This window comes from Mesoplodon mirus (assembly GCF_964341445.2).
Source record: "Mesoplodon mirus genome assembly, chromosome: 11".
NCBI lineage: Eukaryota > Metazoa > Chordata > Mammalia > Artiodactyla > Ziphiidae > Mesoplodon > Mesoplodon mirus.
This window is the reverse complement of record NC_138987.1, coordinates 36,822,923-36,850,359: the sequence shown is the minus strand read 5'-3', so window position 1 is coordinate 36,850,359 and position 27,437 is coordinate 36,822,923. Positions and strand designations below refer to the sequence as shown.

Genomic DNA, 27,437 nt, shown 5'->3' with positions numbered 1-27,437 from the left:
TTAGCCTTCAACCACATCCAATTTGCTCCTGGCAGGTGGCCTTCCCTCCGGACGCCTGCTCCGCCGCCCACTGTCTGCTGTGCTCTTGGGCTCCTGGTAGGGGTTGTCCAGCAGGTAGCGGAACTGGTCGTAGTTCTTGAGCAGGTACTTAGGGGCATACATGTGTTCACTGGGGTCGGCTGGCGGGTACTCCTGCTGCGTGCCGTCGAACCAGCCCCCCGTGCGGATCAAGCTCCGGATGTAATTGAGGTCCCGCTTGTCCTCGTAGTCACCCCAGCGGGGGAAGTCGCCGTTCTGGGCGGACACCAGCTTGAAGTAGATGCCCTCGGGCGTGAAGCACCAGGAACAGTGCCAGCCGGCGAAGTGCAGGGGGCTGCCCAGCGACCACTGCACCAGGATGTGGCCCGTGCGGTTCTCGTACTGGCGGAAGTTGGGCATGGTGTAGTACTGGCGGCGGCGCAGGCGGATGCCGTCCAGCCCGTACACCGTCTGCAGCATGTCCACCGTGCAGCCCGACACCACCTCTAGGGTGCCCGGCTGCTTCCAGAAGAAGCCGTACAGTGACTTGCGCATGTGGAAGGCGAAGGGCTCCGTCCAGCCGTCGTAGAGCTTGAGGAAGAGCACGCCATCGCGAGCGGGGATCTCGTCGGCGTCGTCGATGATGAAGACGTCGTCGGGCCGCAGGTTGCGCAGCCGCGACACGCCGTCCTGCGTCAGGAAGGTGCGCAGGTAGTCGTCGGCGATCCAGCCGTCCTGCCGCCCGCCCAGCGGGAAGTGGTCCAGGAAGACGTAGAGCACCTTGTGCCGGATGTACTCGAAGGTGCCGTTGGTCAGCATCTCGCGGAACTTGAGCGGCCGCGGCTCCCCGTAGGCCGTGAAGTTGGACTCGCACACCACGAAGGCGTCCACCACGTCGCCCAGCTCGTGGAAGCGCACGTCCAGCAGGTCGAACTCATGGTTGATGTTGATGGCGTTGATGACCCTCCTCGGGACCTCCCGGGGCACCAGGCGCTCCTTGGTGGGCAGGTTGGAGAACTGCACCACAGTGGGCACGCCGCAGCTCGGCCCGTGCCAGCCCGGGAGGCACACGCACTCCACCCACTTGCGCCGCGCGCCGCGGCCCCCCGGCCGCTCCCGGGTGCTCAGCAGCTGCCGGCCCGGGCCCCGCGCCGACGCGCCTTCGCCCGCCTCTGCCTTCTCCTCTGGCCGCCCTGGTGGCGGCTTCTCCAGCGTCTTGGTACCTGGCTTGAAGCAGACGCCCCCGGCTTTGGTGCGGAGGAAGTACTCGGTGGTGTCCTCAGGCAGCACAAAGTCCATCCGGTGGATTTCCTCCGTGGCCTTGCTTGGCGACAGCGGCTGGAGCAGGGGCGAGTGGGAATAGAGTGGGGTACGCAGCAGGTCGGGGCTGCCCGGCTCGGGGCTGGCCTGGGGCGTGACCGGGGCATTGTTCCAGAAGAAGCTGGACACCAGGTTAGGGCTGAGGGAGGCCAGTTCTCGGGGGAAGGTGACATAGGACAGGGTCTTAAAGAAGTGCAGGAAGGAGATGAGGCACAGGCCGGCCATACAGAACATGAGAAAGAGCTTGTAGCGTCTCATCTTCATCCTGCAGGAAACAGGGAGACAGCAGATGGGTCAGGGGTCTGCAGACCCGGGCAAGGGGAGCCTGAGGCTCTTCTGCTAAGGGAGGGAATGGGGAAGGTTTTGTTGCTACCGTGTTTGTGCATGTCCTGACCAGCGCCTAGTGACCCTGGAGGAAGTCACCTCCAGGCGACTCCTCTAGAAGTCAAGCCTGTGAGTCCAACTCACTGCACCAAGGAGGACTCCTGGAAGCCCCAGCATCAAGAAAACCCCACCAGGCTCAGGACCCCTCCACTCCCACAACCTGTCCGCTCCAAGACCACCAGGTCACCACACATACCGCTGGCAACCTGCTCCAGCACCTGGCCCGCCCCACCCTGACTGTACCAGCTGCATTGCTAGGCTTTGCTCCAGGAACAAAATGCATCCTGGGAAAAGCGCAACCCTGCAATGCAGAACCTGCCCCAGGGGGCTTCCAGGCCCCAAGGGAGGGGGAGAGTGGGTCGCAGGCTGCGGAGGTGGGGTTCCTTCCCTGCACCACCCGGGGTGCTTTCTCGTTCTATCTGTCCATCTCTCTGTCTCTTTATCTATCTTTTTTGTGGCTGTATTTACAAACCTTTCTCACTGAAAAAATTCCCAGGTCTCAAGGAAACACTTTTAATTCTAACATATTTAAAGAACAAAATTAAGTAAAAGTTCCCCTTCATTACCCCATGCCAGGCAGTAGATTGATATCCAGCCATAAACAGTTCATGTGTTTGAGGTGTATCACCGGTCTTACATGCAATTTTTCTGTTCTCAGTTTTTTATAATTATTATCATACTTGGTTGGGATGACCTACAGAGCCACAGGAGGGGCTGGGACAGAAACCTGGTCTTTGGCACCTGGTGTTTTCATGTCCCCTTCCGTAGATCCCTGTGTAGGGGACGCTGTCCTTTCCCTTAAAATGTTCCTTTCTGTGGCTTCCCCTTAATGTCTCTGGTTCTTCCTCTGGGTCATTTGGGTGCCTTCCTGCCATACCCTCCCCATACCCTAACTTAAGCAAGGCTCCTCACCATTCTGAACCTCAGTTTCTACATCTGTGAAATGGGCACAGAGTTCCTGCTGTGCAGCAGGTGCTCCCATAAACTTTCGCTTCTTTCAAAGCTCGAGGCTGGAAGACTCCAACATAAATTTTCTCTAAGCTACATGGTCATAAGGCGCAAAATCATGAAATGTTGGACCCAGAACAAAACTTTAAGGACCATCTCCACTAACCCTTTCATTCTGTGGAGGAGGCCCGCCTTCCCTGGCCTCACCTTGGTGAGGAGTCCTGAGTACGCTAGTGAGAAGCAGTCGAGTTGCCGATCCCGCTGGCCAGGGCGGTACTTGTGCTCTCAAGACCCAGATGTCCCCCCTCCTCCAGTTTAAATGCTGACCCCCTGGAGCCTGCTATCGAGGGGCCGGCACAGCTGACTATAGGAGGCAGGACAGTCGGGGGTGAGGGCCTGACCTCTGCTAAATGTCAGCTGCCCCGGGGCAGAGGGGGGACAGGTCTCCACTGGGAGGCAGGAGGGAGGGCTGCCCCTTGGCAACGTTTTGAAGTGGGTCTTCCAGGTTCCTCTCCCCACCATGGGTTCCAGCCCTGCTCTGGCAAAGCGAGACCAGGCAGGCCAGGCCAGCAGGGCGAGTGGAGGGGCAAAGGGCTGAGGCCCAACAGAGGCAGGCGGATAGGAGGTCTTGCTGGGGTAGGGACTAGGCACAAGGCGACACTGCAGAAGCCTCCAGAGTGACCCACCCGAGGGCTTTTAGGACCTGGCAAGGCAGCCCTGATTCTTCTGGCGGATTATTTTTCCCCACTTGGGGCGTGTCTCTGTGGGGCACCCCAGTCCCATACCTTGCTGGACTGAACTGGCCGTGAGCTGTGAAGGGCAAGGCTGGGGCTGCCACTCAGACTAAATTCCCTGGCAGCAGTGAACAAAGGCCCTAGGAAGGTAAGTGAAACTCAGGGAGGCAAGTGAATGCCCTGCTTAGAGCAAAGGGGCCCCTACGGCCCTGCTGAGGTCACAATGACCCAACTGCCCCTTGGCTCCCTGGTCAGGTTGGCTTTCAGGATCTAGTTACACCCGGCCAGCTGTGTGCTTCAGAGGACAGACTCACCAGTGCCTGGGATCCCCCTTTTAATCACTGGGTCTTCGGGGTGAGGCCGTTTGATAAGGCCTCAGCCTGGCTTGTTGCCAAGAATCATGGAATCGAGTGTGTCTCCCTCATCGCTTGGGCTGCTAGGAGGCTCACAGACACACGGGGGTTGGCCCAGAGCAAGTCAGTGCCTCACAGGCCAAGTTTTCCAGGACACCTTCACACACAGCTGCCTGTGTTTTTGAAACTTATTCTTCTTGGCCCGATCCCTTTTTATCTTATCTTCCAGTATTTTGATAAGTGCTTCAGATAAATTTTTTAGACTGAATGGCATATTAATAAGAAACCAAATAAATAAATACGCATTGGCCCCTGGGGTCTCATGTAAGTCTCACCAACCCTGGGAGAGTGAGGACTGTGATTGCCCCATTTTTACAGGTGGGGAAATTGAGACTCAGAAAGATGATGAGACTTTCCTCAAAGAACCTTAAGAAGGTGAGTGAACAGGACCTGAACATAAGTTCTGTTCCTGAGCCAGCCTCTCCCTCCTGACAGCTGAGACCATAGCCCTCCCTGGAGCAGCTGGCCTGGCTGTGGGCTAAAGCCATGGAACCAAATTTGGCCCCAGCTCCAGCATTTCTACCTCTGTTATAAAGCTTCATCCAGAACCATCAGGTGTAATGATAAAGCTGATGATCGCTCACCCTTACAAGCCAGCTACTGTCCTGAGCACGTTACATGCATGTCCTCACTGAATCCCCCCAACACACAGCAAGTACCCTTGTCCTCTCCATTATACAGATGAGGAGACCAAGGCCAGAGAGATGGTATAACTTGTTCAGTGACACACAATTAGTAAGGGTCAGACTCGATTCTGTGGGGTCAATAATGGGATTTCATCCAGTGGTAAAGCTGTGGGTGGGCAGTGCTGGGATGAAATGAGAACCGGGAGATGCCACGGACCCCCTGAACCACCGTCCCCTTACAGACTGTTACCAAGTGAAGTTATGTGGACCCTGCTCAGGGTCCCTTCCATCTGCCAAGATCAACCCAAGTGGGGTGATAAAGGTCCCAGGGACAGTCCACCAGTGACCAGTGAAGACAACCCAATGGATGGAACAGCCACCATTGCATTTGACCCACACGACCCCCCGTGGGGTGTCACCCAACCCGTCTCCTCCATTCACTCAGCGACTACTTACTGAGAGCCCACTGGGTGCCAGGCACTGTGCTGGCCCTAGGAGCACAGGGGACGCGGATGACGAGAAACTCCACCCCGTGGAGTGGGCACAGGCATGAGCAGGGCAAGGGACTGCTACAAATCATATGGTACGTTACAAAGAATTGTGCTCTGGAGAAAAATAAAACAGGGTAAAGGATAGGAGGGGGCAGGTTCGGTGGTAATCAGGTGGCCAGGGAGGGCCTCACTGAGGAGAGTGAGGCCAGAAGACGAGGGTGCAGGGGCAGTGGGTTCTGGGCAACAGAACAGCCAGCGCCCAGAAGGAGAGTGTCTGCCGCCCACGAGCGAGGAACCACACGGAGGGCAGAGCGGAGGGAGGTGGACAGGCCAGATCACACGGGGCCCGGGGCCGCGGCCGGCAGTGCGGCTTTCACGGGAGGATGCTGAGCAGAGCCTCCAGTCTGAACAGGCTCACTTGGGCTGCTTGGCTGACAGTGGACTGTTGCCTCCGAGGGCAGAGCAGGGAGAGTGGCGAGGACACTGCACTGTCTGGGCAAGAGGCGGGGCTGCAGGAAGCGGTTAGCTTCTGCTGGATTGCCGACGACCTGGATGTGACGTGTGAGCAAGGAGTCACATTCGGTGGATCCAGGACCCGCAGGATGGACCAGCTTTTGACTGGGGCGGAGGCCACCCCTCAACAGCCACCATGGAGACGGTCAATGGCACAGCTGGGGCTGGAGGCAGCTCTCTCTTTAGGGTCCTCTCTCTAAGCGCTGCTCTGCCCACTTCAAATGAGACACCAAATCAGAGAGACCGATCCACAGCCCCACCCCTGCCCCTTTCCCAGCGCTCGCCATGCTCAGCCCATCTCCACGGATGTCTGTCTCCCTAGCTGGACACGAGCCCCCTGAGGCAGGGGCCTCCAGAGCCGCCTCCACGTGCTCAGTCACTTGCGTGCGCACAGACTCTAGAATCAGACTGCCCAGCTCCAATCCCGGCTCTGTCATTTCCTATCTGTGTGGCCTGGAGCAGGTGAATAACTTTCCTCCTTTGGCTCATCTGGAAAATGAGGGTTGAATAATAATCCATGTAGAGTGCCTAGCACATAGCAGGAGCCCAATAAGCTTCAGCTCTTCTTTTTTTTTTTTTATGGTACGCGGGCTTCTCACTGTTGTGGCCTCTCCCGCTGCGGAGCACAGGCTCCGGATGCGCAGACTCAGTGGCCATGGCTCACGGGCCCAGCCTCTCCACGGCATGTGGGATCCTCCCGGACCGGGGCACGAACCCGTGTCCCCTGCATCGGCAGGCGGACTCCCAACCACTGCACCACCAGGGAAGCCCCAAGCTTCAGCTCTTCTTATCATTACTGTTATTCTCCTGCCTGGAAGAAGAGTAAGTAGAGAGGGACTTCAGGTGGGGGGCGCAGCTGGTGCAAAGGCTCGGAGCTGAGCCCCTGGCAGGGCCTGGGCCCTGGTGGGTGCTGCCTTGTTTAAGAGCAGCAAGGAGCAGAGTGGGAGTCCAAGTGGAGCCCGGACAGAACCTGAGCCTGACGGGGGGGTGGGCTGGGAAACGAGTGACCCGCATCCTGGGGCTCCAAGGAAAGTAGGGAAGAACTGTGAGGCTCTCTGGGAGCCTCCCTAGAAGAGCCCTCACACACACATACACACGCTCGTGAGTTGCTCCCAGCCCCAGGGGCCTGGGTTTCCGGCGTGAAGGTGATGGGGGATGGGCCAGGTGCTTCCTGGTAGCCAGATAATCATGGATGCAGGAGGCCGACCCAGACCCAGGATAGTGGCAGGACCAGCCCACCCTGGGCCTCCTCTTTCTGTACTGACTTGCAGCCATGCCCATGCCCAGGTTCTAGCTGGGCAGATTTTCTTCCTTCCCTCCCTCTTCCCACTTCTCCCTTCTCCTTGTGACCTCTTTCCTTGGGCTCTGTTTGATCAGCTTATGAGGTGAGAGACAGAGCAGGTGAGCCTCGCCCACGAGCCAGTCACAACCTTGGGGTCTGGGCTCAGGCTGAGTCCAGTGCGGGCTTCTGGCCAGAGAGAAGACAGGTGCTCCCTGGAGGCCACAGGCTGTGACTTTGGGGCTAGCCAGGTGGGCAGCAGCCTCCCGGGGGCAGACGCACCCTGACAGCTGTCACCGGGTGACAGGAGTCTCCTGTGGAGCTCTCCGTGGTCCTGAGCTCACATGCGCTGACCAGGGTCCTAGATTGGCCCTGGGATGCCTTTGGCCAGCCTCACCCTGGCCCCTGCTAGCCTCCTCTGTGGTTCAGCAGCTTCTGTCCTAATGGCCACTTCCCCTGTCTGCCACCCTCTGGCCCCCTTCCCCACCTGCCTTACAACACCCTGGTGACAGCTGTGATCCCTGTGTCCTCAGCTCTGGGAGATCCACAGGGCACCCAACTCCTGCAACTGGGAGAAGGGGCCAGCAGTGAACAGGTCCGACACCTAGTAGGTGCTCAGGGTGCTCTTGGAATATCCATGGGGGAATCTTGGAGGTCGCACAGCCCACCCTCAGTCTCCATTCCTGGCAGGAATTGGCCCATCTACAACCCCCAACCCAAAAGTACCTTCAGATGGACCCTCACCACCACCCATCTGCTTCAAAGGGCATCTTGACTTTGAGCTGAAGGCTGACTTCCACCCCATCCCAGTTCTGCCCCATGTTACCAAAGGGCTCTGCATGTTCCATGTGCCAGGCCTTGCTCCTGGCCAGCTCTGTTAAAGGACTGGGCCAGCTGGGGGGCTGCTTACTATTGACTGGCACCCACCACCCTGCAGGGCATTCTCAGTGACTCATCTGGCTTTCAGAACCAAGGCCAGAACTGGGGAATCTGGAGCCCCATGGAGGGTCCAGACTCTTCTCCCAAGGTTTGAAGGACCCTGGAAAAAGAATATTGCCCAAACCTTCACCCTAGGCCAGTGTCCCTGCCAAGTGCCCATCTGGCCTCTGCTTGTCCAATTCTTAGTACCGCCCATTCCAGGCCATTTACGCTGCTAGAAATTCTTCTTTCTATTGGCCTAAATCAGCCTCCCTGGAATTTCCGCTGCTACTTCTGGGTTCTTCCTTGAGGTTAAGCAAAAGCAATCAGCGTCTCAGGGATCAGAAGACAGCAACCACCACCTGACTCTGAAACTAAATAAAGGTCTTTCCAACGTGAGGTTCCATAATCCCACACGGGGAAGACAGGCAGAGGAGGTGGCTACAGAATATGATAGATTCCAGAGTTCTGGCAAGATGGGAGAAACAGCTGACGCTGTGTTTATTCCTTCGTCTCTCCTTGTTTTATTCATTCCCTTGGTTCATATCCATCAGGCAGGCTCCACAAAAAACAAGCCTACACCCTGGGATCACTCTACAGCCAGCACATCATCCAGGCTGCTGGCGGACATTTACCAAGAACCTGCCGTGACCAGGCACTGTCGATGCAAGGGCTGGAGAGATATCAGGGGCACATCCATGGGGCCAACCCTGAAGGAAGGTATATGTGTGTCTCCATTTTGCAGATGAGGAAATGGAGGTTTCAAGAGGCTAAGCTGGGGCTTCCCTGGTGGCGCAGTTTTTGAGAATCCACCTGCCAATGCAGGGACATGGGTTTGAGTCCTGGTCTGGGAAGATCCCACATGCCGTGGAGCAACTAAGCCTGTGTGCCACAGCTACTGAGCCTGCGCTCTAGAGCCCACGAGCCACGACTACTGAAGCCCGTGCACCTAGAGCCCGTGCTCCGCAACAAGAGAAGCCACCGGAATGAGAAGCCCATGCTCGCCGCAACTAGAGAAAAGCCCGCACACAGCAACGAAGACCCAACACAGCCATAAATAAATAAATAAATAAATTTAAAAAAGGCTAAGCTACTTGCTCAGACAGCCAGGGCTTGTGGGAATGAAGCAGGTGGAAACTGAGACTCCCCAAGCATCCTGCATCTGCCAACAGGTAGACCTGGAGCCCAGTGGGGCTGCAGATTTGGGAGTCCTGTCCCAGGCTAAGCATGAATGTCTTGGCCAAGGGAGGGTCTGGTGTATCATGACCCTCAGTCCCCAGGAATTCTGCTCCCCTGGCACTCCCCGGAGAGAGGGAATCGGCTCAAGGGGCCAGCCCTGGCCAAGGACTCCCTCTGCCCAGGTGACCAGAATGTCCTGGCAAAACCTGCTTACCATGGGCTGGGGGTGGGGGCAGCTGCTGCTCTTCCCATCCACAGATGAGGACGCCAAGGCCGAGAGAGGCGAGGCAGAGCCATACTGGGAGCCAGTTCTTGGACCAGCTAGATGGGGCACCCAGGCCACTTCCCTGGGCACAAGGGTCTGGGCCCCACTCTCTCTGCTGGCTCGGCTCCAGGGTGGGAGCCTGGCTGAAGGCTCAGTCCCATGCCCATGCTGATGCCCACCCCCTCCCTGCTACTCCACAGCAAGCCCCTGTGCACCCTGGCCCTCTCTCTCCTTCCTCCAAACCCCTCCCCACTCCGCCTGACCCCAGCCCCTTCAGCTGCCTGAGGACTTTCCCACAGAGTGGCTAGCATGTGCCTGGGAAAGTTAGTCTCCAAGGCTGGGACCCGCCCTCGACTCCCTGGGGCTTCCTCCCCTCTTCCCACTGGTCACTGGCCCACCCAGGACATCAGCTTCTGGTCCCCAAAAGCCCATGGGCGGTGCAGATATAGAACATTTCCACCATCCCAGAATGTCCTATTGGACAGCACTGGAGGCTAAATGGATGAGTCATCCTTAGGCACCAGCCAGTGGGGTGTCTGTGTTCAGAAGCCTGCAGTGGCTCCCACCGTCCAGAACCTAAGTTCACAGCTGTCGTGACCCCTGCATTGAAAGCTGCCTCCGCCTTGCCTTATTCATGTTAACTCGATGGTCACCACCCAGCATATGCTTAAATCTGTGCCAGCTGTCAGCTGGGGGTTTTATTTACACTTGACCCTCACAACCATCTTCAGAGGTAGGAATCATTGTCCCCATTTTACAGATGAGGAAACTGAGGCTCAGAGGGTAAACCAACTTGTAGAGCATTCCTCTGCTCATCTGTGCAACCCCAGTGCTCTCCAGGGTCTGAGACCCACACAGCCTCCACTTTTAAAGGGGGCAGGGGGAGGTGACACTGGCCTGAGCCCCAGGCCACTGAAGGCTCTGAGTGGAGCAACCCCAACAGCCTGTGCCTCAGGGTGATCAATCTGTTTGCTTCCAGAGCTGTCCAACAGCAGTCTGCAGTGGTGGAAACGTCTAGGCCTGGGCTGTCCATGCACCATCCACTAGCCACGTGTGGCTACTGAGCACTTGAAATTGACAGGGGAGACTGAGGAACTAATTAATAATTTAATTTAATTTTTAGTTTTAATAGCCACGTGTGCTAGTGGCTACTCCATTGGACCACCCAGCATTAGACAGACTGTGGAGGAGCTGAGACGGGGAGGACACACAGCAGGACAGCCGTGGTGCTGAAGTGAGGGGGCAGTGGTGAGCTGCTGATGAGGTACCTGCTAAATACTAGGTGACTGAGGGAGGGAGCGGGAGGGATGCAGCCCCGGTGGGGGGGGGGGGACTGGGGCCAGACATCCTGGGACGGTGAGTGGGGGCTGGAGGCGGGACCTGGGGAAAGTCTGGGAAGGAAGAAGAGCAGAAGCAGAGCCGTGGAGGACAGGCAGGTGCCGGTGGTCAGTGCGAGGCCGGGACACACACTGCCCCAAGCCTGGGGGAGGGGCCTAGGCCTGGATCTGCACAGAGGCCACCTGAGGCAGTGTCCAGACCCTGCAGCCAGATGGCAGGGCTTTGCCATTTCCCTGGGCCTCGGCTTCCGCATCAGTGTAATGGGGCTATAATGGCGTCCATGTCACAGGGCTGTGGTGAGCGGTCCGCATATCTAAAGTGCCTGGAACAGGAAGTGTGTGTGAAACAACAGCTGGTGAGGGGCACACAGTGAACGTTTGTCACAGGAGGAGGGAGACCAAGGCCTCTGAGGTGGAAGCAGGGACTCCTGGGTGGCTTTGGGGACAAGGAGAGGGGCTAGACGCAGAGACATACAAACACCCCACAGAAAGGGCTCTGTGGGCGCTGAGAACAGGTGTTCCCAAATCCGGCACCCCTCCAAGGCGCCCCAGCCTTAACCCTAACCCTAACCCCCCCTCCATGTGACCGGGCACCACCGGACCGTCTCCTCCAACCCCTGCTTCTGCCCTGTCACAGCAAACCTCAGCAGCAACTGGGCTGGTCCCCTGTCTCGGCAACCTCCGCTCCCACACTGTGAATTCTCCAAGTCAGGTGGGGCCTGTGCTCCCCATGCCCAGCCCGGGGCCCAGACAGACAGACGTTCAGTGAGTGTCCGGGACAAGCCAGAGCGAGTAGCACTAGGGCGGAATTTCAGGCACGGGGATCTGGGGGCGCTGGGCCAGGGTGGAGGGAAGCCACCCTGGGGCTGTGAGAGGGCCTTGCGGGCATATGAGGACCGAGGTCGGGCCGCTGGTGCTTCTGCTGTGTCCTGGGGTGGGTGGAGAGAGCAGAGTGGCCCCGGGCATGGAGCTGGGAGTGCAGCAGGAGCCAGATGGGGGGATGAGGTCCTCACAGAGCTCAGTCCAGTGGAGGGACAGAAGACAGATGAGAGAACCGGCCAACAGAGGATGCCAGGCGTCAGGGAGGGCCTCCCGAGGAGCGGACACTTCAGCCGAGACCCAAGGTCAAGAAGGAGCCACCGCGCAGAGTGGGGACAGCGGCCCAGGCATTGGGCCAAGGGCACAGAAGCCTGTGTGTTGGGAACCCCAGTGCAGCGGCAGCAAAGCAGGGGCCCCAAGTCTTGTGAGGGGGTGTAGGGCCTCGAGGAGTAGCAAGGACACTCCCCACACTTCAGGGGCTCCTTAGGCAGAAGCCTGGGCACCCCATCTTGGTCAGCACCCTCTTGGGTCAGCAATCCTAAGGCTGCTGTGAAAGATTTTCAATCTAAAATAGAACCAGAGGATGTAAAATGGAGAGTCTCACGCATGTGCCCTCAGGGAGACAAAACTTAAAGACCAGGAGACTTGATTTCCCGTAAATGCCAGATTTCCAGAAAACTGATAGTGATGGAATTTTCTTGGATTGGAGGGTTGATCAGAGGTTGCCTCCTAAAACCCTTGGAAAGTTTTGCCAGCGGCAGAATGGAAGATGACCCAGGTCCAGTTGGTCTCACAAAGTGGACCGGATTGAGCTTTGTTTGTGTGACTAGACTGATTCTGTCTGCTCAAGAAGTTTTTAAGGCTGGTCTCCTTTTGTTTCTAATTTTAACAAACCCTCACTGAACTCTCCCCTCTGCAGTCCCTGCCCGTAAATACTACCTGCCCCAAACCCTCCACAGACTCGCTCGTAGCTGGCTCCAGTTTGCTTGTCCCAAACTGCAAGTCCTCACCTCTTTGATCTGGCCTCAGTTTACCTCTTTATTGAAGTCAACACAGCTACACCCTCTAGCTGGGCAGGGCTGGGCAGGGCTGAAGAGCAGCAAGCCCGGAACATTCCTCCCAGGAGATGGCGCCTCCATCACCACCGCCTTCTTCAGGGCAGCTGGCACTTACTGAGTGCGAGTGCCCGCAGGTGCCAGGCGCTGCGTGCGCTGGCCTTACTCCATTATCCTCAGGGCAACTGCGCAGGAGGAGAGGGGCACAGGGGCTGAGGGACCTGCCTGAGACTCAGCTGGCAGCAGCAGGACTCACACCCACACGCCACCGCTGCGGCTTCTCATTCAGGGTTTCCCGCACAAAGTCTAGGCTGCTGCCTTGAGCCTAGCCTGGGCCAAAGGCCCCTGCACGTCTGCCCCGGCCCCCAGCAGGAGCCCGTGGGCCTACGTTTGTGGGTCACAGTCCTCCCTGGCTCTGGCATGCGCCCAGACCAGCCACTAGAGCCCCATGCCCAGGAGAGCTGCACCCTCCCCAAACCCCTCTGCCTGCAGCTTCCCCCCCACCCCGGACTCCCCCTGGAACAGTGTGAGCGCCCCCTTCCCCCGTGGCACTCTCAATGCTGGGCTGCATTGACTTAAGACCGCATTTCACAAAACCCAGCATTCCCTGAAAGGCTGAAGGAGCCCCAGGGCCCTTTCCCATCCCCCACCAACTCCAAAGGGAACAGATTACTCTGGACAGGACCCCGTGTCGGGGTCTCCAGTAGCCTGAAGGGGGTCTGGTGCTCTAAAAAGTCGAGAAAAAGCCAGGCCTGGACTTCAGGAGCCCTGGCGGCCTGAAGCTCCTTAGGGGACCTGACTCCTGCAGATCCCTGCCAGGGGTCGTCGCCTGCCCTCTTGCCCACACCCTCCCTCTCTTCAACTTCTATCCCCACCTTCCCCATTATTTTTTCCCTATAGCCCTGCTGGCCTGGAGCTCAGAGACAGTGAGGGAGGGTCCCTCACCGACTGCACCCACCACTCAGGGGTTTCTGTTTGCTTGCAGTTTGCCAGCTAGGCCTGGCCGTATGGCCTGGGGACACACAAACCCCCGCGCCCGTGGCCATCCCTACCAGCCTGTCACCGTATGGGGGGAAGAAGAGGGCCCACCTGAGGCCTATCCCAGAGCCCCTCTCTGGCAGGTGCACAAAGTGCTTTAGCTCTAATCGGGTCCTTCCATTAGCCCCCATCACTGTCACAGGTGAGGAAAGGGGTTCAGAGTCTGAGTGACCAGCCTGACTCACCCTCTAAGCGGCAGCAGAGTGGCTGACCCAGTCCCTGGGCCCTCCCGGCCCCCAACACCCCACCCTGCCTTGATCTCTGCCTGGCACCTCCCTGGAACCCCCAGGCCCACCCTCCCCTCACCTGACCCAGTACCTGCCTCGGGTCCTGGTGTGGCTCGCCACAGGTAAGGCAGTGTCCCATCCCGGTGGCTGCAACGTGCTTCCCGACCCCGCTCCCGGCCTATATGGCTTGATGGCAACTGTTTCTCCCTGGAGGCTGTCCCCCAACCCCCAAGCTGAGCGCAGGCAGCAGTTAGGTGGCTACGCGGTGAGCCAACTCTGGCCTGGCCTGACACCAGCTCTGCCCTTCATCAGGGCTGGTTTCCTGGCTCCACCTCTTCCCAGCTGGGTGGCCTCACCTCTCCGGGCCTCAGTCTCCTCATCGATGAGGTACAAACAGCTAACCGAGTGGCAGGGCAAGGCAGCCTCCCCCTGCGGGAGCCACTCCCCAGAGGCAGGAGCCGGGGAGGTGAGGGCACCCGACGTTTCCGTGTCACAGGTGAGGGGCCTGTCGGTGCCTTCCACTCAGCAGACCACGAGCCCAACTCCTCTTGGAGTCTCTCCCTGCTTGCTCTCTGGGCAGAAGGTCACTGTGACCTGTGCCCTGACTCCCAAGGGGCTGCTGGGCACGTCCAGCGGGACACGGATGGGACACGGAGGTCCACGCAGAAGAGCTCGGAAGCAAACTCGCTCCACTGGTGGGGCCCAGTGGCTCACACAAAGCGGGGGCTGGGGGTGGGGAGAGGAGCTGGGGGACCTGGGTCTGAATCCGACTCTGCCCATTAGAGAACCTGGGCCGTTCACCTGCACGGGGTCCCAGCTCTCCGGGGGTGGGAAAAGAGGCTGGCCAGGGATGAGAAATCAGAGGGCTCAGAGCAGACCCCCGCACAGCTACTGTACTGCCTGGCTCCACGTCCAAGTCCACCACTGGCAAGGCATTAGTTCTCTGTGTTAGGAATGGCCCTCTCCAGGGTCCTCCCGAGAGGGTGAAGACATAAATCAGGCCCTGGCGCAGAAGGGGGCTGGTCGGCAGAGCTGCCAGCATTCGTGCCGCTGGAGGGTGGGATGCATCAGAGGCCTTAAACACACTGCCCCACACCCCTGGGACTCCTCCTCCCCCCTCCTCCCCCCTCCTCCCCCCTCCTCACAATGCAGCTTAGCCCTCGCCTCCGGGGGGGGGGGGCGGGGGGTGGGCGCGGCGCTGCAGGGGCGCCTCCACCCCAGCCTGCTCTGGAGAGAAACTTCCTGTTGGTCTGTCTGCCTGCCCTGCAGCCCCCCTGTGCCTCAGTGTCTCCCTCTGTCACATAGGGTCAGCCCCACCCAGTAGGGTGGCTGGAGGCCCGAGTGAGGAGAGTTGAGAGGACACCCCCAAGTAAGGGGGCATCCCAAGGGCCCAGGGTCTGGGTCATCTCTGCAGGAAGAGGGCTGGGAGAGGCGGGGCGGCGTGCGGTGCCGGAAGGGAGAGAAAGGAGGAAGGGAGAGGAGGCCAGGGTCCAGCCGAGGTACAGCCTAGGCAGCAGCAGGCAGCAGTAATGACTCGGGCAGACTATTACTCATTAATAGAGCTTCTGATTGAAGGGCTGAGAAGAACCCGGCAGCTTCCAGTTCATGACAGGAACACGCTGCCAGTCCTTCAGCGAAGTGGACGGAGCCCCGCCCCACGCAGGCCTATTGCTCACATCCTTACAGAGCCCACTGAGGCCAGTGGGGAGGAAACCACCCCCAGAGACCCCTGCACCTCGGGCTTGCAGCTCCTGGCCCACCTCCCAGCCACTCGGGCTTCCAGACCCAAATGACCCGCCCTGGCCCGTCAGGAGGAGAGGGCGGTCAGAGCAGACAAGTCCAGGGGCCGAGACCAGCCCTGCCCTGCCTCAGTCTCCACATCTGTGGAATGGAAATCAGAACACCCACACCTCCCGGACTCACAGTGAGGAAAAACAAGGCCAGTCAGGCCGGGGCTGAGCAGTTTTTCTGCCTCTTACAAGAACTCATTTCTGGGCCCGGCACGATGTGAGATGTCCCCAGCCCCATCTCTCAGGAGAGAGAGCGCTCAGTGACAGAGCAATGGGGCAGCAGCTCCCTGGAATCCCAGCTCCAGGGGAACTGTACTCAAATCCGGCCCCTGCGCCTTCTCGACCCCCTGTGTGATCCTGGGCAGGTCACTCAATATCCCTGGACCTCGGAGTCCCCATCTACAATGTGGGATCATCCCAGCCCCTCACCTCAGGAGAATTAAACGGGGTAACACCCAAAGCACCTTGACAGAGACCAGTCCTCTGACCTCCCAGGCTGACGTTCATGCCGGCTCTCCACACAGCCTCACCACGTGCCTGGATGGCCCGGCTGGGGTGTTGCTAGGCCTGTTGGCACCTCCCTCCAAAATGCCTCTCCTCCTCCTCCTCACTGGTCCCCCCTTGCCTTTATTTATTTTCTGTCTTGAAATTCTTAATTTTTGAACAAGGGGCCCTGCATTTTCATTTGGCACGGAGCCCCACAAATTCTGTCACTGCAAATCCCCATCAGGCCACATTCCTCTGCTCAAACCCCTCATCACACTCAGAATAAAATCCAAACTCCTTTCTGCACCCACAGGCCCTGGCCATCAGGTCCCTGCATCTTTGCTGACCTCGCCTCCCCTGTCCACTTGACTCCAGCCCCAGTCCCTGCCTTCCCATCCCTTCCACACCCCAGGCTCACCTGTCTCAGGGTCCTCGCACTGGCTGTTCCCTCCGCCCGGAATGCCCTTCCCTCAGATCTCCACATGCCAGCCGCCTGCTCAGAGGGGCCTTCCTGACCAGCCAGCTAAAGGGGCCGGCCCCTCCCGGGGCATCTGCTCCACAACACTCCTCACCGCGCGGAAGCTATCTGTCTCCTTGTTTATGTGTTAGTGGTCTGTCTCCCCCACCCACACCCTGCTCGCTTGGAATGTCAACAACACGAGAGCAGGGTCACCATGGGCCCCAGTCATCGGTCACTGCTGCTCCCCACCCCCTAGGACAAAGCCTGGCCCGGAGCAGGAGCTCCATAAACAGCCACTGAATGCGGATGGAACTCATGTGAGAAGCGATGCTAGACCCCTGGTGGCAAGTAGCATCTGGTTTGGGGGTGCCTGAGGCAGCAGCCCGCCAGAGCCCACCCACACCCAGCAGGGCTCCCTCCACCGCTCCACAGAAAGCCCCCCCAGCCCTGCCGAGATCGGCACCGTCCTACCCAGGCAGCCCCACAGTGCCAGCCCCCTCCCGCCAGGCTCGCCCATCCTCCAGGGACAATGTACAAAGGGCCACTTCAGTTCGGAGCCTCAGCTCCGTCTCCAGCCCAGCAGGCCTGAGTGTGGGGGAAGGGAGGGGAGGGCACACCCCACCCCTCCTCTGCCCTCGTGGAGCTTTCTCTAGCACAGGCAGGACGCAGGGTGGGTGACAGAATCAAGCGATAGCTGGAGAGACTTTTTCCCATGTGCTGCACCCTGGGGGGCAGGGGTAGGTGAGTGCCCACGTGGGGGGCGGAGTGGTGCCCATGCCCAGGGTGGAGGCAGAGGTTGGCCCCCGTGCTCCTAGGCAGGAGGAGTGGAAGGACTGCCACGGGCACCTCCCCACGTGTACAGGGCGGCGGGTGGTGGGTACACCTGTGCACGCGGGAGGCCCGAGTGCCGGTGGGGTAAGGGGAGAGAGGAGCAGAGCCAGTGGGATCTGGGCCAGGCTGCAGGGTGGGGGGGGGGCCTGGGCTTTAGAGTCGGTTCCCATCGTGCCCGGGACCCTCCACTGCAAGACAGGGAGCAAGGGACTTCCCTGGTGGCACAGTGGTTAAGAATCCGCCTGCCAATGCAGGGGACATGAGTTCAAGCCCTGGTCCGGGAAGATCCCACATGCCGCGGAGCAACTAAGCCTGTGCGCCACAACCACTGAGCCCGCGTGCCACAACTATGAAGCTGGCGCGCCTAGAGCCCGTGCTCCCCAACAAGAGAAGTCACCGAAATGAGAAGCCTGCGCACTGCAATGAAGAGTAGCCCCCACTCGCCACAAACAGAGAAAGCCCGTGCACAGCAACAAAGACCCAACGCAGCCAACAATCAATCAATCAGTATTAAAAAAAAAAAAAAAAAGACAGGGCACAAAGAACTTGCTCAAACAGTTGTTCCAACAACCTGAGCTGATAACCTGTGACCTGAGCCTGGCACCTAGGATGCTTGTACAGCTTCGGGCGGTACCAACTTTCCTCCTTCTGGAACCTGTCAGGGATGTAACCATCCACCCAGCCGCCCACGCCGGAAACCCAGGAACCACCGTAAATCCTCCCTCACTGACCCTGCACGACTAGGCCTGTCTATTCCATGCCCTGATACCTCTCAAGTCCCACCCTTTTCCCTGTGCCACTGTTCCACACCGGTTGTACCACCACCAATGCTCACCTGCACAACAGGAGTGGCCTTCCCAAGGGGACTCCCGGCCAGGTGCCTGTAAGCCAAGCAAAAGCCCCATCTGACGCTGCCCCTTTTAGCTTGGAAGGAGTGTCCTCAGGATAAAGTCCAGATCTTCCAGGAGGCTCAATGTTTCTGTGTAATCTTACACTCCCTCTCCCCATGCCGGTCTGGGGAGGGTTCAGCTGAACTAGACTTCCTCCGGGTCTCCCTGACCCCAGGCTATGGAAAGAGCCGAGCTGTTTCAACCCTGGCCTGCCCCCCCCACTCCCCTGGTCCCCAGCTCCAGCACAGCGCCTGACACAGAGGTTTGCTGAATGAATGAAAGACCTTCCTCCCAAATCCACACACCTGCACTTTTCAGTCAATACCGCCGGGCTCTCAGGCCTGGTCTGGGGCTTGGAAAAGTGCCTGCCATGTGACCTCGGGCTCAGCACGCCCCAGTGAAGCGGCTCATCTACGTGAACTCTAAGGGTCCCTTCCAATGGGCTGGTGGTGGTGAAGGGAACGGTTCCATCCTCAGACTGCTCAGCAACATGACGGCTGATGGCTGGGAGGCAGCACGGGAAGGAAGAAGGTAGAAAATGAAGCAGTGGCTTCGAGCGGGTTAGGATCCTCCCCACCATGGCTCACCGTTGTGTGCTCAGTGCCCAGAGCCAGGCCTGGCCTCCAGCAGCCGCTGCTGAATGAAGAAATGGGCTTGAACCCTGGCTCTGCCACCCATAGCTCTGTGGCCCCAAGCAAAAGTCCTACCCTCTCCAGGCCTGTCTGCTGAGCCATTAAAGGGAGGCTGGTAACACCACCTGCAGGGTCCTCGGAGGGATGCGGGGCTGCACCTGGCCCAGAGCCTGTGGCTCCTGCAACCTGGGAACCTGAGCACCACAATTAACCTCCTGCTGGGAGTGGCTCTGAGGGAGCAGGTGCACAGCTGGTTGGCTCTGCGGCTCTGGGCAGCCAGTGAGCCTTCTCAAGGCTGCACAATGAGCCTTTTCTCTTTTCCCTTCCCGATTACTCTCTGTCCGCCCCTGCCTGCGAGGGGCCATAGCTTCCTTGGGTCAGTCCCCACCAGCGACGCTCAGTAAGCCCTCACCAAATGGCAGGGGACATCACGTAGGGTTGCAGGCACTGGGCCCTGCTCCTTAATTTCATGGAAGCCACCAATCTGTTCTTGCTCCTTTAATTACTTAGTCCTTCCCACCTGCTGGATCCAGAGAGCTTTCTGGAACAGGCCTGCAAGTGCTCAAACTTCCCACTGACGGTGGGGCAGGAGAGAAGGAACGAAACAGCAGTGACAGAAGCATCACCACAGGTGAGAAGGTCATTCCAGGGGTCAGGTGGCTGGGGTCCCAGTCTCAGCAATTCTGCTAACCTCCCGGGAGACCCTGGGCGCCCAGAGCAGTGCCCCCTTCCCAGGTGATGCGCTTCATCTCAGCTCATCTTCGCGAGCCCACTTCACAGATGGGGACCGGGGCTTAGAGAGGGGACATGCCTTGTCCAAGGTCAGGTACCAGCAGACCATGGGAAGGGCCTGGCTCAGCAGAGACCACGTGCGTGCCCACTGCTGCTCACCAAGGTGCAGGACCACCCCTTCCTCTCTGGACCTCAGTTTCCCACTGACCCCTGGGGGCAAGGACTTGACCTTCCAGCTCTGATATCAGCGTTCCGCGTTCCAGAAGGCTGCATTCTAGGTTTGCTGCTCCATTTCCCCCTCCAAGTTCCATAATCCAGTTTCTCTGTTCTGAATTGAGGGGTTCTACTTCTAGGTGCTGTGTTCTGGGGTCTGGTCCCGAGGTTCTCCTCTCATGGAAGGTTCTGCAGCCCGGGCTCTCCAGCCAACATGCTACTTCTTCAGGGTACTGTACTCTCCCCCCTGCACTGGCAGCGGGGCTCAGAGCCCACAACTCCGTGTTCCAGCCCCATCAGCCTTCAGGAGCACTTCAGAGCAGCAAAACCAGCAAGGAGGGTCAGCTTGGGGTCCCAGGGCCATCGGGGGATTGCAGAGCACACCCACAGCTGGGCAGGAATGCTCCTCCTCACCCTTCTCCCCGTCCTTCCAGGATGCCATCCTGCTCATCCCCACCCCTGCTGGCCACCGTCCCCACCAGTCCGCACTGGGATGGCCCGACAAGATGGGTACTTCCCAAGAGCAGAGACCTTGCGACACTCACCTTCAGGGTCATGGCCTGGCACCCCCTTGTGGGCACTCAATAAATGCTTGCTGAATCAATTAGCTAGGCATGCTCAAGACTGGCAAGGTTACACATGGGCACAGCCTAAGGGACACGCATTCATATGACGGAGGTTCTCCTGCTGTGTGCATGCGCTGGTGACGCACACACACACAAAAAAGTATGCATAAAAACAGACACGCTCACACCCTGCAGTCGGCAGATCTGTGCCCTGGCACCCAGCCCAGACCCTGGCACACAGTAGGCACCCGGTGATTAAGTGCTGAATGAATGAATGAGTGCTTTGTACCAGGGACAGAGTCAGGGGCCATGGGGGAGTCAGAGATTGAGTCCCCACCCAGACTCAGGGCTGAGCTGTGATTAGGAATACTATTACCACAGGGGAGAACTTGACCACGTTGCAGGACTGCGGAAAGGCGCTTCAAGGCAGGAGTCCGTCAGGAAGGCAGTCAACAGCGATGCACACCCACTGGGCCCAGGGGTGCGGGGGTAAAGCCAACAGCTCTGGGGTCACCCCTGGCTGGAAGGGGCAGGAATGGCTTCCTGGGTGGGTGGCAGCACCTGGGGTGGAGTAGGTTGGCTTTCCAGGTGGAGGGTCCAGCACAGCAACGGCCCCGAGGCTGGAACGTGGGGTACATGGTAGAAGAGGAGCGAAGGCCGGACTGGTGCCATAGCAAGTCAGAGGTTGGGACGGAATTCTTGGGGCGCTGCATCCCAGTAGCCCCAGGCCTGGACTCTCACTGGCCCGATTTCCAGGAATGAGAGAGACGCAAGCTGTTTGCCACGGGTGCACCTGTTCTGGGGGATGTGCCTGGGACGGGCCAACTCCCACCCTGAGACCCCACAGCCAGTCCCCCTGGAGGCCGCCCACAAGCAGTGACCCCAGAATCCAAAAAATGGGGAGGTGGCTGTTCTCATGGCGCCTTTTCTTCTTTTTTAAATTAATTAATTAATTAATTTTTGGCTGCGTTGGGTTGCTGTGTGCGGGCTTTCTCTAGTTGTGGCGAGCGTGGGCTACTCTTTGTTGCAGTGCGCGGGCTTCTCATTGTGGTGGCTTCTCTCGTTGTAGAGCATGGGCTCTAGGTGCATGGGCTTCAGTAGTTGGGGCACGTGGGCTCAGTAGTTGTGGTGTACAGGCTTAGTTGCTCCGCAGCATGTGGTGTCTTCCCGGACCAGGGCTCGAACCCACGTCCCCTGCATTGGCAGGCGGATTCTTAACCGCTGCGCCACCAGGGAAGCCCATGACACCTTTTCTTACCTCTCTCCTTTAGAATATTACTTCATCTTTCTGGTTATAAAGGTTTCTCATACATTCTAGGGAATCTGGACATCACAGCGAAAGAAACAGGATGATACCACCCACCATCCCACAACCCCCTGGGCTAACATTTTGGCTTAAATTCTTACGGAGTTTTTTCCTGTGCACCTTTTTGCTGGAATGAGCTGTTGACATGGATTTCCTGCCAGCTTTGTGGCAACACACATTTTTCCTAAGGAGCTTTGTCTCCCACACCGGAGGACCAGAGGGCAGACCTGAGCCCTGGGGACACTGCTCTCCTTGACTCCTTTTCATCCACCCCCTAACCTGGACCCCACTGAGAAACACCCCAGCTTGGGACAGGAAAGGGGGTGGGGGGTGCAGCCCCACAGTCCTGGGCTCTCTTCCTACAGACCACAAAGGTCTGGGTCAGTGCCAAGCACCCCGGATCAATCTTCCCTCTGGGAAATGAGCCGGTTCAGCTCCCCAGTGGCCCCAAGCTCCCCAGTATGGCCCCCTCTCTGGACTGAGGTGACAGTCACCGAATGGGCTGCACTTTCCAGTTGCCTTCAGGAGCTGCGCCGGGAGGTCCCTTGGTCTTTCCCAGAATCCCCTCCCTTTGCCACCTAGACACAAGGAACAGCAAAGCAACCCCACTGCTGGCCCTGGTGCCCTGCACCCGAGTCCCCTGACCCAGTCCTCTCTGTTCACTCTACTGGCATCCCTGCCAGACCCTCAACAGACCTGTCCTGCACAAGGTTCTCATGCCATGGGGACGGACAGACAGAAACCCCCGGCGAGGATGATCAGCCTTGCCATTGGGGTAGGGGTACCGCGTGGCTTCCTGAAGGAGTCTTAAAGGATGAGTCAGGAGAGGAGGGGAAGGGCATTCTGGACAGAGGGACAGCAGCAGAAAAGGCTTGAGAGGAAAGCTGGAACCTGGATTTCTAGTCTGGCTGGAGGAGCTGGTGCGTCGCCCCTGAGGTATTGAAATGAAATCACGCAAGAAAGCACCAGCATCTCGTTCCCATTTGTGCCATAAATATGAGTTACGACCATTAACATTCACAGTCCTGGGCGATGGGTCGAGAAGGCACCTTCTCTGTCTTTCACCTAAACCAGCCAATCTGCCTTGTTTCTGGAAGTGGCCCTCACCTTCCACTCTCAAAATTACCATTCAACAAGTACTAAAGAAATACTTCTCAGGCTTCCCTGGTGGCACAGTGGTTAAGAATCTGCCTGCCAATGCAGGGGACAAGGGTTCAAGCCCTGGTCCAGGAAGTTCCCACACGCCGCGGAGCAAGGAAGCCCATGCGCCACAACTACTGAGCCCGCGCCCTAGACCCCGCGAGCCACAACTACGGAAGCCCACGTGCCACAACTACGGAAGCCCGCGCGCCTAGAGCCCGTGCTCCCCAACGAGAGAAGCCACCGCAATGAGAAGCCAGTGCACTGCAATGAAGAGTAGCCCCCACTCGCCGCAACTAGAGAAAGTCCGCACGCAGCAATGAAGACCCAACGCAGCCAAAAATAAATAAATTAAAAAAAAAAAAAAGAAAAGAAATACTTCTCGAGTGCCTCCTCTGTGTAAGGCATGGTGCCAGCCCCCAGAGAGTGCCTGTATGCCCAGCCCAGGAACGAGTCCCCCGCCTTAATGGGCAGCTCTCCCTGGTCCCCCTTCCCTGGCCACCACGGTTCACCCAGACTGTGTGCTGGTCCCCAGTAACAAGAGGAGAGTGGTGACGAGGGATTTGTCCAAAGTACTAAGCAAGCTCTGGGGGTTCCACAGCCAGCCCAGGACCTGTTCCCTGGAGGAAGCGGCAGTAGCAGGTGCTGGGATAAAAGCAATGGGCGGGGGGAGGGGAGGAGCGGGCGGGGGGCGTGGCATAGTGTGTGCAGAGCTGGGTTGAGGCTGGGGGTGGAGCGGAGGCCGAGAACACAGGAGGGGGCTGAGTCATAGGGATCTGGGGTCTCATCCTGGAATTCATGGGGCTAAGCAGTGGTTCTTGGAGTCCACAGGCCTCTGAATCCCCAGGGGATTCAAATCTGGGTTTCCAGCCCTCCCTCCCATGGTGTGATTCTGACTCAGCAGGGCAGGGTGAAGCCTGGGAAATACATACTTTCCCCAAGCTTCCCAGGTGAGGCTGAGCAGGCCTTCCTGAGGCAGGGCCCCAGGACTATGGCAAGGAAGGAAGCAGCACCAGGGCCCTGAAGAGGGCGGCCTGGAGGCCAGGACACGGGTGAGGCAGCTATCTCAGGCATCCAAGTCTCAGAGAGCAGTCACCTCCGGGTGACTGAGGGGGCCTAGACAGGCAGCCCCATCAAGCTTTGGGGTCCTACAGGCTGGATACAATCCCAGCCCTGCCACTTCCCGTCCCTGGGCCCCAGGCCCCCTCAAACTGCCAAATGGGATAATAATATTGATAGTACCTACCTCGAGGGAAGTTAGAGGCATCTCTAAATGCAGACAAAGTGCTTTGGCCCAGTGCCCAGCACATAGTAAGTGCTCGATAAATAGCAGCAAATTATTATGACTGGAAAGTCCTCTCCATCATGGGTCTCTCAACCAGAATCTCAGAGACTGCCTCTGGCCACCCTCCCTCAACCAGACGCTGTCCGGCCTGTTCCTTCTGGGAAGTTCCTGGCCTGCCTAGAGAGGTAGCCAGAGGCTGGGCCCTCAGGAGGCCCCAGTGTCCACACAGACTCCTACCTTCTGTCCTGGCCTTCACCCTGCACCCCACCCCACCCCCGGGAGTCTCACTTCAGTGGGAACCAAAGTCTTAGCCAAATAAGCTCTAAATTCATAAAACAACAGAGTAATTAGGTGTGTGAATGATTCTTATTGTTCCAGTTTTATTTTTATGGAAAAGATGAAAATAAGTGAGCCAACAGGGGAATTTCAGCAGTGCAAGGAAAAGTATTTGGGGACTCTGTTAACTTCTTGGATTATGGGCAAAACCTTGGGCCCCCTTGTCAGCCCATTCTAGACCACAGGACCGTGGGCCACTACCCTTCCACCCCCCACCCCCCAGGCCCGCTTCCAGCCCTTGAGAAGTTCCCACCCGCTCCTGAAGCCTCTCTTTCCCCTTCTGGAAGATGGGGACAAGCAAGGTCCCTGTGACCATTCTGCTGCAAGTGAGGCTGCCCTCTGGAGGGTCAGTGTCCTCCATCAGGGATGGAGAAGGGGGAGGAATGGGTGGAAGGAAGAGCAGGGCCGTTCCCCCGGGCTGAGAATCATTTACACCCCAGCTCATTTGAGACCCAGTTGCCAGCATACCAGTGCCCCCTGCTCAAGCAATGGGTACAGAAAGGCAGGCTCTGGCCCATGGGGACTGACAGACAGAGGGGAAGACAACACGGAAGTGGACAACACATCTACTGGGGCAGGCTGTGTAGTCTCTGAGGAAGCAGGGGCAAAGAGGGAGACTCATTCAGGAAGGGGGGCAGCGAATGCCCAATGGAAATTGCACCAGGCTGTTCAAATAGCAATAATGTGCATCATCCCCATTTTAGAGACAAGGAAACTGAGGCGCAGGGAGGCAGAGTCACTAGTACACTGTCACACAGTAGGAAGTGACAGGATCGGGATTCGAACCTGGGCCACTGGATCTGGAATCCTTGCTTTTTAAATTCTGCACTTGGCTGCCTCATGGCACAATGATTGAGACTCTACCCCTACCCCCAAGCAGCCAGCACAGAGCTAGGCAGACCATGGGTGCCCAGGGATATCTGCTGGCCAACTAGATTCCAATCTCTGGGAGGCAAGGCCTGTGTCCTCTCCACCTGGCTGCCCGGCACAGTGCCCCTCACAGGAGGACATCATGTTTGTTGGTCAGAATATCTGAAGAAACTTCTGGAAGGGAGCCTGGTCCCCATGTGGTAGACTAGAGCTAGCTGGGAGTGGGGTGAACCATGCGGTGTGGAGAACAAAGAGGCTTTGGCCTTGGGAAGCAGAGCAGAGCCCCCTGATAGGCAAGGCTGGAAGCCAGAAGGTGGTGGGTGCCCACGAGGGCAAGACGAGGCTGTCTGTGCAGACCACCCTGTCCCCGGTCACTCCTCACTGCTCCTCCTAGAAGGAGGACATGGATGCATAGCTCCCCCAGGCCTCGGCTACCTCCTAGGCACATCCAGCCCTCACGGGATCCTCACCACCACCCATGAAGTGGACGTGGCCCGCCAGCTTGTATCCATGTCCCTGTTTTACAGGTAAAAATACAGATGCAGCAGCCAGCGCTTCCCGAGTGCTTCTCAGGTGCGGCCTGCAGCATCTCATGCAGTCCTCGCCACGACTCTGTGGAGGATTCTCCCCACGTGACAGATGTGGAAACTGAGGTTCTGAAAGCTGCCCAGCCTGAGGTGGTCCAGCTTCCACAGTAAAAGGGATCACCAGTGTGGGTCAAGCAGCCCTGACCACATCAAGGGCGCTGGGCAGACCCTCAGAAGGGGGGCAGCTGAGCCAGATGGCGCCATCCCAGTCAAGTCAGCCCCTCACTGTGCTGTCCTCGTGCCAGCTCCCTGGTGTGACCCGCCATCTCGCCTCCACCTGGCCCTCCTTCCCTCCAGCCTTGGCTCCCCCTCTTCATCTGGCTTCTGATTTTGGCCTGACGCAGTGCTTGACCATCCCCCCACCTCCATCTCTCAGCACATACTCACATCTCTGAGCCTTTGCTCATGCCACCCCTCCTCCCAGAATGCCCTTCCCACTTTCTCCACCAACAAACCCTTCCAGCTTCCTTTTATGTTTCCCAGCAAGTTCTCTCTCGCCCTTGGGCTGGCAGCCCCTTTTTCAAACTTCCCTAGGACCCTGTGCCTATCTCTTTAGCACTGATAACCCCCAGAATTGCCAGCTCCTCCAGGTAGGGGGTGGGGAGGCACTTGTCTTGCTCTTCCCTCCATCCTCAGGCTTGGCCCGTTGCCTGGATTTTTAGTAACTGCCCGGGAGGTGACACAACAGTGCCCGCAACTCCCCCATCAAGGAAGGTCTGGCCTGGTGGCCCAGGAGTGAAGAGGAGTGCTCTGGGGTGGAGAGTGGCAGTGCTGGGGGACCCTGGAGAGAGCTCATTGAGGTAGTGTCCCTGCCCACGCCCCTTCTAGGAAGTCTTCTAGAGCCTAGCCAGTCATCCGACCTCAGGTCACCAGGGTTGCCTGAGACCCATCTCTGCCTCTCTGGCACCCCAGCTCAGGCACCCCCCCCAATATAACCCAGGTGCACTCCCCTCCCCACCCCGGTTCCAGAACTCATTATTTGCAGATATTTATAGCGCCCTCCCCCAGCCTGGTTGCCTCCCCCGCCCTGGGCAGTGCAGTGGAAAGAGCGGGAGCCCCCTCACCAGGAAGGGTTGGGGTTCTTCCCCCACTCCCCTCTGCCTGGTCCCGGCCTCCGCACCCGCCCAGCACCCAGACAGCGCCTGGGCCCCTGCCGCCGCCGCCGCCGCCGCAACCCGTGGTGGGGGGAGGTGGATGGGGGAAGGCGGGCGCTGAGGCCTCCCACCCCCAGTCCCGCGCCGCGCGGGAGGTTTGTCGGGGGCGCAGCGCACAAAGCCTGGCTCAAGCCCCGAGGCTCGGGGACGCCCCCAGCCCAGGCCGGGGGTGGGGGGTCGAGGGGATGAGGCTTTGCCCTCCCGGGCCACGGAAACCTTCGCTGAGCAGCGGGGTTGGGGGAGGGGGCGCCAGAACTGAGTAGCCGCCTCTGCATCCGCCCGTCATCTCGGCCCCCCACCCCGGCCCCCCAGCGTAGTTCTCCCGCCCCCGCCCCCAAAGGTCACGCTCAGGGAGAGGGTCTGTGGGAGTTGTGACTGGGGGCGCAGCGAGCGCGGAGGAGGAGGCGCGGAGATGGAGGCGGAGGGCCGGAGTGCAGGGATGAAGGGGCTGCGGCTCGGGCCCCCAGGATGCCAGGGTCAACTCACCCATCGCCCGCCGGGTCTCAGCAGCGGCGGCATCAGCGGCGGCGGCGGCTCCGCGGCCCCCGGGGCCCCCGGCGGGGAGATGCTGGCGTCCGCCGCAACCTCTCGCCCC

General features: G+C 58.8%; 1 protein-coding gene across 1 annotated transcript; it reads right to left on the bottom strand.

Annotated features, from left to right (window-relative positions):
- Nucleotides 1-27,437, bottom strand: MGAT3 (beta-1,4-mannosyl-glycoprotein 4-beta-N-acetylglucosaminyltransferase; the record flags this gene model as incomplete). The annotated part of the gene is made up of 2 exons (XM_082636114.1): nt 27,329-27,437; nt 1-1,603 (listed from the first exon to the last, which is right to left on the bottom strand). Exon 2 carries the CDS (start codon nt 1,600-1,602, stop codon nt 1-3), a length of 1,602 nt encoding a protein of 533 aa, XP_082492240.1. The 5' UTR covers nt 1,603; nt 27,329-27,437.